This window comes from Dysidea avara, chromosome 6 (genome assembly GCF_963678975.1).
Source record: "Dysidea avara chromosome 6, odDysAvar1.4, whole genome shotgun sequence".
Classification (NCBI taxonomy): domain Eukaryota; kingdom Metazoa; phylum Porifera; class Demospongiae; order Dictyoceratida; family Dysideidae; genus Dysidea; species Dysidea avara.
Genome location: NC_089277.1, coordinates 27,090,908 through 27,101,776, shown reverse-complemented (window position 1 = coordinate 27,101,776; position 10,869 = coordinate 27,090,908). Strand labels below are relative to the sequence as shown.

General features: G+C 36.1%; 1 protein-coding gene across 1 annotated transcript; it reads right to left on the bottom strand.

The window, feature by feature from the left end:
- Positions 1 to 5,904: 5,904 nt before the first annotated feature.
- Positions 5,905 to 6,627, bottom strand: LOC136259377 (uncharacterized). Its single transcript, XM_066052871.1, has one exon. The coding sequence runs from the start codon at positions 6,625 to 6,627 to the stop codon at positions 5,905 to 5,907; it is 723 nt and encodes a 240-aa protein (XP_065908943.1).
- Between the last annotated feature and the right edge of the window lie 4,242 nt (positions 6,628 to 10,869).

The window sequence follows — 10,869 nt, the reverse complement described above, 5'->3', positions numbered from 1 at the left end:
TAGAAATTGGTTGAGTTGCTTTTATATTGTCACATATCTGTAGATTCAAGTCAGTCGAGGGTAGAGAATTCCATAATTTTGATAGCCAGCAAAAATAAAAAAATTAATGACGATTTGAGTTGGTTGCTAACTTGCCTGATGATGATAATCTTGTGGATACTGATGCTTTCCATTGATATGTAATTGTTAATGTCAAAGTGGGGGTAGGGAGTTTTTAGGATTTTATGAAAATATTAAATCACTCAGTTCATATTGGTAGATTATAGGGAGTAAAAGGTTTATATTAAAGCAATCACTAGAGAATAGGTTAATTTCTACTTATATAAGTGCACTTAGTCTGTTGTAGTACGTAGTTAGTTGCAAAAATTCTAATAACTTTATAATAGAGCAGTTAATAACCTTTATTGTCATAATACTAATAATCCTGTTGGAACAATATAATCTAATAATTACCCTACTGCATAAAGTAGCCACCTTTGGTGAGGTATAGTTTAGAAATCGCAATAATATATTCATAATGAAATACTCAAATAAAACAGTCATAATAATAGTATATTTACAATAAACAAAACAGCTTATTTGTTTAATAGGGCACCCAATTCCTTGTTTATGTAGAAACTGCTAAAGAATCTCTAATACTGTAACAGCAGTCATATTTATGTATACTTAACCACCAGATAATGCAGTATCTGATCAGGTAAATTAGCTTTTAAAGTGACAAACAAACAAATTATAAGTTGTAGTTTATGATCAAAAAATATATGAACTCTTGTATAAGTCGTACTATACTTTGTTCAATATACTACTACTCTTTATCTGTACAGTGGAACTTTTCATTACCAGACACTGTAAGACTCGGTTCACTTTGTTGCTTTATCCAAGATGGCATAGACCTATGGCTATGGAGTTTCATTTTATTAGAGGTTCTATTGTATCACCTCACAACTGGATTTTTATTAAAATGTGTGCCTGTGCTTATCTTTAAATCTGATACATATAGGGTGACTGTTCTATTAGAGTAGTTCATAAGTGAATTACAAATATATGGCTGTTTTATTAGAGTAGTCAAAGAAAAATCCATATTGGGAGTTTGATTTTTTTGAATTTCCTTCACTGCTTAAAAGTTCTTAGTTTACAAAGTTGTTAAGCTGCTTTACTGTAGTTTTTCCAGTTATATTATTTAATAGCATAATATCAGTAGCTTTTAGTCTAACTTTCAAAAAAAAATGGATAAATACAGTGGTAAAGATTTTTTTTTGTAAGAAAAATAATAGAACAGTCACATAGACTGTGTTAGATCAACATAATTGGAATGGTCAGCTACTATATCACAATCATGTAATGAAATATTCTAACAGTGCAGTCACACAATGACACACATACTTTTGAAAACTTGAGGTATTACAATAAATTATATAATGCACAGAAATTATTGTAATAGATAAGTATACTCTGAGCAGAATAAAAGACTGCTGGAAGAAAAATAAGTTGAAAAAAGCAAAAAAAATTTGTTATTTTTGTCAAATTTCTTCCACTCACTCTATCAAAGCATCAATACTGGCAAGATCAACACATTTTATGTGACTGGATTTGTGAGAAGGGTTCTTATAGCCTTTCCAATTGTATGTACTTAGAACTTGACTTATGAGTATGGTACCAGCCTGAAATTTTGTCACTTTCCACTCCTAATGGATGTAATTTTAAGACAATAGATTAAACACATGACAACTGGAGTTTTATTACCAGCCTGAAATTTTGTCACTTTCCACTCCTAACATATAGCACACTATTTCTGGATGTAATTTTAAGACAATAGATTAAACACATGATGTATAATCACTCATCAAACTTGGAAATTTGGAAAGGCCCCTTTTTGCAGATCCAGTCAAATAATTATTTGTCTCGATTCAAAGGTCAATCAAAGGGCTGGGGTCAAAGACTCTTGCACATACAATACAATACTATAAATTGAGATGTCATATTTGTGACCAGATTTGCATAAAAGGGGTCTTCCTTACACATCCAAATCAATGAACTTGGAAGATCATAATTCAGTAATCAAAAAAATAATGATATTGACCTGAAACAACTGAGCTATGCCGGTGCTCACTACTGACCAGTCAATAGCAATTTCCAGTCTGAAGTTATTATGAGTTGTCTAAGTTGGTAATTGAATGTGTGTGTGAGATCCTTTTTGCAAATCTGGTCACATTTTGTTCTAGTCCAATCCTGGAACACTTGTCTAGAATAATGATTAGACCTTTTGTATGCCTACAAACTACAACTTCACAGTATGGCTCAGTTTTACAAGCAGTGAATTGGTGTAAAAGCACTTTGAAATGGAATCAGACATTTGTCCCTATTTGAGTGTAGACTTTTGTGGCATTTTCTGTTGTCAAGTGAGTGCATATAGCAACACCTTTAGATAATAATAACTCGATAGATCTATTTTGCAGTAGCTCTGTGCCATTTAACAAAGAAATGCAATTGTGCTTCACCCAAGTAAGTATTTGTATTAAAGACAGTTTTTGCTTAATAGCAACTTGTGAGAGGATGACATGTATATATTCAGCAAGAAACCAACTGACCCTAGACTCTACTAGTCAGTAAAACATTTGTTGTATACAAAAAAATTATTATAATTTTGCAGAAAAGAATCTACAGCTTCAAAGCCAATGAAAATAGACCTTCAGCACTTGTGCTGTAAAGCCTTAATAAATAAATTAAAAAACTGAAGTGTTCACAGGACCCCAAAAAAACACCAGTGGTGTCTGTATATTAGATCATATTGGTGTCCACAGAACACTTTAGCACAGTATAAGGTTGTGTATAGTCACAACATGTTGAAGGTATATACCGTTACATTATGTTGTGAAGGAGTACACCATTAATGTCCAACTATCAAGTTGGTTTACTTTCCACTAATGTGCTTGTTGGTTGTCATCTTCATTAAAATTAAAATCATCTATAAGTGGGGGTTATTTAGGGATGTGACAATTATTCCAGCATTATTATGGGATTGTGTGAGAATATAGAGCATTTTGAATTCTAATAGAGCAGTCATATAATAATAGATATAATACTCTAATACAGCAGTCAGATAAAATAACGAGCAAGGCACCTTTACATAATGAAAAACACAAAATTAATAAAGAACTACCAGAAAACTATTTGAAGAAAAATCAATGTAAAAGGTGCATATTGGCTAAAGACAGTGGCATAATTTTTATTTCTCATAAGCATAACAGGTGGTTTTGAGCTCTGCGCAAAAGCATAATGTTCAATTTTATGAGTATGATAGTCTTGTGCATACTGAATTCAATTATGAAGATACATTGTAAAGAGTAGTTGTCATGTGAACTGCATGCTGCAGGACAGATTTACATAGAGGGATTCTGAAGTACCACAAACTGATCAGGATACCTTAATAGAACAGCCAAAGTATTACTTTCCCTGTGGGACATGCCTCCCATACCTTCTAAATTCTTACATTTTAACTGCTGAAATTCCCCTGTCAAAATTCAATATCCTGACATTGAATTGCATACTATCTAAATTTACCATGCTTCCCATGCTGGCATGCTTTAGTGTTTATTGCATGCAGCTACTATGGCTAAGAGGTTTTCTGACTGATCGTCTTCAGAGGGTTGTCGTCAATGGCTGCTACTCTGAATGGCTACCAGTTTACTCTGAAATGCCCCAGGGCTCTGTACTTGGACCTCTACTGTTTTTGTTGTATATTTAATGATTTACGTGATGTTGTTTCTCATTCTGAGCTCAGTGTTTTTGCGGATGATGTTGTACTGTTTAAAAAGACATGTTGAAGTAGTGACTGTGATCTTTTACAATAGGATTTAAATAACGTTGGATTTTGGTCAGAATGCTGGCAACTACAGCTTCGTCCACCTAAATGTGAGGCTTTGTCAATCACTAATAAGCGCTTACCTATATCTCTGCCACCTGTTGTGTGAATAATATACCACTTTAATGGGACACTTCAGTGTGCTATTTGGGGCTGACTATTACTGCTAACTTGTGCTGGACTAATCATTGTAAAATCATTTCTGCTAAGGCCACCAAACTGATGTTTGAACTGGCTATTTATGTCACACTTTATGGGGTGCCACTCCAGTTGTTAAATCTATTGCATATTGATGTGTTGTGTGCCCTTTACTTGGAACCCTTTCACTCACAAGAAAAGTCAGCTACTGGAAAAGATCCAGCATCGTTCTGCTCGTTGGGTATGTGGTAGCAGGTGGGATCCATCTGTTCCTGCTTGGACCAAGTCATCTGATTAATGTTTAGAGGAGTTGGGTTGGCCATCATTAAAGTCATGTTGTGATTACCTTTCAGTCACTCTTCTTTATGATATTATTCATAATAAAATCGCTGTTAAATTTAATGACTTTTGCTCCTTTGTATCTTCATGTACCAGATACCATTCATTCTGTAATGTTTTGCTACAGACTAGTTAGCTACCATCAATTGATTCTGTTTCTCTTTTTTTGGTAACACACCATTTATTTGGAACAAGATCCCATTTAACATTCTATCTTTATCTAATCGTGATGCTTTTCGTCATGCTGTTAAGAATTCTTTTTTGGTGCCATGTAATATTTTGTGTGTATTTTGTTTTCATGTCGTATTTTTTATATTTTTGTGGTAAGTATGTTTTCTGTGTATTGCTTGTGTTTTTTTTTTTTTTTGTAGCTATGTTGCTAGGCAGTTTTGTGTTTTGTATGTATATATTTATATGTAAGGTTTATGGGGAAGCACCAGGGGCGGAGAAATAGGGGGGCAGAAGGGGCAACTGCCCCCCCACTTTTACAAGTGGAGGAGCAGTGCCCCCTCAGTTTTTCCAAAGCCCAGTTGCCAAAGTAAAGCAACTATTTTAGTCATTAGCCAACTTACTTTGCCTTTATTTACTGGGATTTGTGCTAGAGGTTATGCAAGCATGAAACACTGCACGAATCGGTGCTGGGAGTGCAAGAGATCGATATACTCTAATAGAGCAGTCACCTAACTACTCTAATAGAGCAGTCACCTAACTACTCTAATAGAGCATTCAGAGGAATCATCATAAGTTTGTCCTGCCATATGCAATTAATTCAATATGTCTTCACTATAACACTTATATCCATATGTATATAATCAACAGCATGAGTCTCTGAAATGCCTTCATTTACTAATTGCACGGTGTCTCAATGATAGTCATTGCATAGGAGTATCCTGTTCAACTACACATGTTCCACTGAAAATGCTCTCAGATTCAATCTCAAAGCATCCAAATCTCAAAATTTTCCTGTGGAGCCATGCCCTCAGTCCCCCTTATGCCCCCAGACCCCCTTATTAGTATTGGCATGCTTTGCATGCTTGAGTGCAAAGCACACTAGGTACAATTAATGATTTTAAAACACTTTGTAACTTACAGCCAACCCACATGACTTGCCCCCCACTTTTGAGTACTGTTCTCTGCCCCTGGGAAGCACCCTTGTGTAGGCATAGCCTTTTGGTGCCACCCCTTCCTCTTTGGATAAAACAGATCAGTAATAAACTGAAACAAATCAATAAATAAATATATAGCTACTAGATAGAGTCAGGTATGTAGGACAGTTTCATCTAGTGCCGGCCATAGCTAGGACCACCCTTTGTGGTTGACACCAAACCTTCCACAAAATTTGCAATCATTGCCCACCGATTTTTTATATGATTTGTAGCGGCTACAATATACTCAAAGGTGACTAATTTTAGAGAGAGAGATAAACGTCATAATAATTTAAAATTACATGAACAAAGGGTCAGGAGTCCAGTCTCAGGGTTACCAAGTTATTACTAAAAAGTATGGAGCCCTGGCAAGACCAAAAAAAAAACTACATACAAAACTAAACAATTATACATGGCTTCTCAACAGGTAAACAGATTAACTACATCCCAAGTAGTGGAAGCACGGGAATTAAAGATCCTGTATGAACAGGAGATTGCAACACGAGCTGCTTGCTGAAGAATACAACGAATAGTATTCTTTGGTAGATGGCATACTGTCGGTGATACATCGCTTAGTTTAGAGACAGTCTGTGGCATGAAATGGCCCAAACAGCCAACCTCAATTGTCACAAGATTAACTGAACATCCAGCCTGTTGAAGGTCAGTCAGTAATGAACCATAGCGATCTCCTTTACGGTTCCTTGCAGCTAAACGGTGATGTTCAGTATTAGTAACTACAGATAGTTCTAATAATGTGATGGAATCTGTGGAAACTACCACAAGATCAGGTCTGCTCAAGGTAGATGTAATATGAGGCGGAATAGTACTTGGGGGACTAACACTTGCCTGGTGGCCAGGAAGATCTGCATAAATCTCATAACATGGTGGTAAATCTTTCTTAAAGTTGCGAACAAGAACCTGCAGAACAGAGTCATGACGCCAAGTGTATCTTCCTTGATCAAGTGCAATGGATGCAATGGAACAACCAGTTAAAATATGGTTAGTTGTTGGTTGAGTACAGTGACAAAGGGTACAAACTGGACTAGTGATTATATTACAGCGAGCCAGATTCATAGGTGTTGGTAAGGTGTCACAACCGGCACGCAATAAGAAAGAAAGTTGTTTTTCAGGTAAACCATACATTAATCTCTTCCACAAGGGACAATTTTTTCTAGGGCAACTATATCCAGAAATTTATTCTGTACAGTCAATGGTTCAAGAGTGGAATTCCAATAGCGAACATGAGAGGACCATAAACTGGTACGAGCCTTGCTTTTAAAAGTAGAGGAATGGATATTAGAAACTGAAGATTTAGCAGCAGAAAGAGCATCAAAAACAACATCTGGTGCATCCTGAAAGACATTAGACAAGAGAGAATTCCGCAATTCAACAATAATTGGGTCAACAGAGCATTCAACAGCCAGAATATAAGATAGCTTAGCAGATTCCTTGACGGATGAGGCAAGAAAGGAAGGTTTAAAACATCAGGATGGAAAACAGTTCAATTTAGCTACGCCATGCAGGGCGCAGTGTCATTCAAACAACGACACAGCTGACTTATACGTCTTGCTCTAATTATCTGAAAGCATTGCTCTGTGAGATTTTTTTCAAGGCGAATAATAGAAACTTACGTGATAATAAGAGCACTCCACCCGCCCACCCGCCAGACCACAATCGAAACTTTCTAAATATACCCAATGGAGAGCGTTACCGATAGCAACAACTACATGGAGAAAGCTGACTACCAAGAGTCCAAAGAGTCCGTGAATCTCTTAAGTCTTCCAGTGGAGCTGTTAGTTTACATCATGTCATTTTTACGTGTAGCACGTGATCTACTGAAACTGCGATATGTTTCTAGAAGATTACGAGCAGCAGCAGAAACACCATCACTATGGAGTGAGTTTGTATGGCCACTGTATGACCCAAGAGAGGAACGTTCTGTAATGAACGTTTTGAAAGATTTTGGAGAGTACATAAAACTATTGATCTTTCCTAATCACGTGGAACAGTCTAAACTATTGGAGATGATAAATCGTTGTAGAAATGTAACACATCTTACTTTACCGGCTGTGACTGAGCTAGACTTGGATAAATTGAAGGGGGTGGTAAAACACATGACAAGCTTGGAGAAGTTAGAAGTTCGGTTAAACAGTTGTTATATTGAACCATTACTTCTTATTGGAGGATTGAAGGAACTCACAATTCATGTCATAGAGAAGGATTATTTGTTGTGTGCAGAATGTGTGGAAGAGTGGATGAGTATGGGTTATATGCCACCCAACCTTGTTCTGATAACCAAACATCTGGGGATAAGACGGATGGATTTTCTGTCAACATTGTTAACAAACACGTCTATTCCACCAAAAGATTGTCTGTGCTGTTTCACGTTGCATTATGATGGTCAAGTACCACTGAACTTATTCTCAGCTATACCAGCAATTCGGTTAGAATTTGGTCAATCTACCACTTGTCCATTTATTAAAGCTAGTAGCTATGGTATTTTGGGGTTAAACAAAGATGTACTACTATTAACTGAGTATGTTAAGGATGGAAAAGCACTTTGCAAAGCAGAAGTCACTATACTGGACAATGTTCCTGATGAAATGATAAACAATTCTGTTAAAACCCTTAAATTTGTAACAGAATTTTGGTTTGGGTATGCCGATCCATTATATCCTGGACACTTAGAACAGTTAGCTTTTGCTTGTCCTAATCTTGAACACCTTGATTTAGCTGGTCGTTCAGAGTGTCTACATAATCTGCAAGGGCTTAGAACAATTGCTCAACATTGTAAAAATCTGCATAGACTAAACTTGATGCTCATACCACTTAATAAAATTGGGAGCGTTAGAGAATTATGGGAAATACTTAGCAGTATGAGTTTGACATGTTTGTGTGTGGAGATTTGTATTTTTGAATTTTGTAAGTATAGCATTACATCTGAGCAACCGTTGACTAAAAGTTTACAAGCTTTGCAAATAGATGCCAGTTATAAGTATGAATCTCATGCTGATTATCTTAATTATCTCTGTGCATTCTGCAAGATATGTGAGGTTGATTGGTCATTATTATCCAATTTCTCTGTACTGAAATATTGTAGATTGTTCAGTGAAGATCCAAATGCTATTCAAGACATCGCCATAGCCTGCAAGGAGCTCGTCTGTTTGTATTGTGAAGCCTGGAAGCAACCGTTGTTCACATCTCTTTGTTATTCCAAGTTAGAGCAGTTGTGCATTAATTCAGTGCGCACAGACATCCCTACCATCATCATGAATACAATATCAGCTCATGGTAGACTGGTACGTGTGGTCATGTATGTATGCTCAGTGACTGCTGAGGGAATTATCAGTCTCATTACAAACTCACCTGGTCTGTTGACACTGATCATTGTTACACGTCAACATGTATACAATGAACAAAATGTGAGGGTTCATGCAAAAGATATCAGAGCCGCAGTAAAGAAGACGTTTCCACATAGAAAGTTATTTTCAGTTGGTGATTACAGATTACTTCAGGAAAATGATAGTTTCGAGCACTGGCATATAGAAAGTTTTTTGTATGGTACTGATCTTCAACCATTGTAGATGTAAACAAATTAATTTCAGTGACATAATATGTTTAGCATTGACCGATCACTTAGAACCTGTGAGTATACTGCAGTTCTGGGAGGGGTGGGGAAAGTTTTTGTAAACTAGTCAGCCATTCAAAATCAAAGTGAACATGTTGATGTACTCTAATAGAACAGTTGAAGTAATACTACTCACAGTGCAGCCTCCTGTCCAGGGGTATTGACTGAGGCCACTGGGTTCATAGGTGTGACTGTACATGTGGCAGCTGAAGGCTGTGCTATATGTGTAACTATGTGCTTGGTTAATGTTGTATAGCCGTATACTCTTACATAATGGTAATCATGCTATCTACTTATTATGTAATGATATGGTCAAGTATAAGACACATCAAATAATACTTAGTTTCATAAAGTAGAAATTAAAAGGGGTGCTTTCATGTTTCAAAATTACTATAACGTGCTGCTTAGGAAGCTACCGGTACAATTACACTTTAAACATAGGCAACAAAAAGATTGCAAAAGAAAATTGGGCTAATTTCTCCTACGTAGCTAATCAATGAAAGGTCTCAAAAGTATTATTTATGGGTAAGGCTTATGTTAATTTTATCGGCTTAAAATGGAAATAATTATTAATAGAACATTGAACTACTCTAACAGAACATCCAAAATGATTTCATTAGTACCTAATTTAATCAAAGATGGTCGTGAGTGCATGAGCTGAAATCAAACCTCTTCTTGACCTTCAGTGTACTACTATCTCTTTATAGTGCTGACCATCCTGCCATACAAAGTTGAAGTTGTATAATATTTTACATTTTTTAACTGAACAATAAATATCAGTTCTATATTGGCATCTTAAAGATCATTGTGATAATAACTCTTTTGGCTAAAGAAGGTTTTTCTACTTGATACATCACTATCAATACTACCCAGCCCTATATAGCAGCTTTAGCATTAATGTTGATGCTTGCAATCAAGTTGAAAACAACATGATCTAGAGCTAAGATCATATTACTGTAACAATGTTTGTGGACCCGCAGGCCTCCTGCTACCTCACATTATTCTAACATAGCTCCACACATAACTACTTTGTACAGTATACTCTTTAAAATTATGCTTAAAAGCATTACAGAAACAAGGGACTGAGTGAGTTACAACCATTCCTATGGAGTTGGTTTAGCCCTTGCACTTTTGAAGATCAAATAGAGCAGTCAACTACTTTAATGGACAACGTATGTATTCTTGCACATGTAGATGTGTGGATCATGTCTAGGTCCCATCATCTCAGCCTATTGTGTGTGTTTTTTCAACCTTGTGCTTTTTAGCATTTCTCAAAAAAGGCTGATACTATAAATTAACTAGTACAGATGAAACCAGCTGCAGCATGTGGACTATGCTATAACTGTAGGGGTCTGATGGAATGCCCCAAAAGAAAATTTGGAAGTTTAGCCTTTGGAGTGCTGTGAGATTAAGTTACGATCTTGATTGAATTTCATAATAATGTATTGTGAGTTACTTTGCAAGTTTGCTTTGAAAGAAAGTAAACATCATCGTCATCTTTAGCAGTAGTAATACTATCATACAGAAGATGCAGAATTCCTAATTAGAATCACTTAAAGTATTTATACTATGGTTAGTCTATTGTATCTCTTTTAAAAAGGATGGTGTACTAAAGCCTTAGGCTGATTATGCAGCCAGGAACACATATTCACATCCTAAAACGTCAAGCATTCTATGAAAGTACTAGCAATGATCTTAATAGAAATACCTCAGTGAAAATGAAGGCAAAATTACAAACACAGTACATATCATCACTG

Excerpts from the sequence above, each read along its gene's own strand:
- LOC136259377 (XM_066052871.1), bottom strand. The coding sequence starts at position 6,627 with ATGTATGGTTTACCTGAAAAACAACTTTCTTTCTTATTGCGTGCCGGT.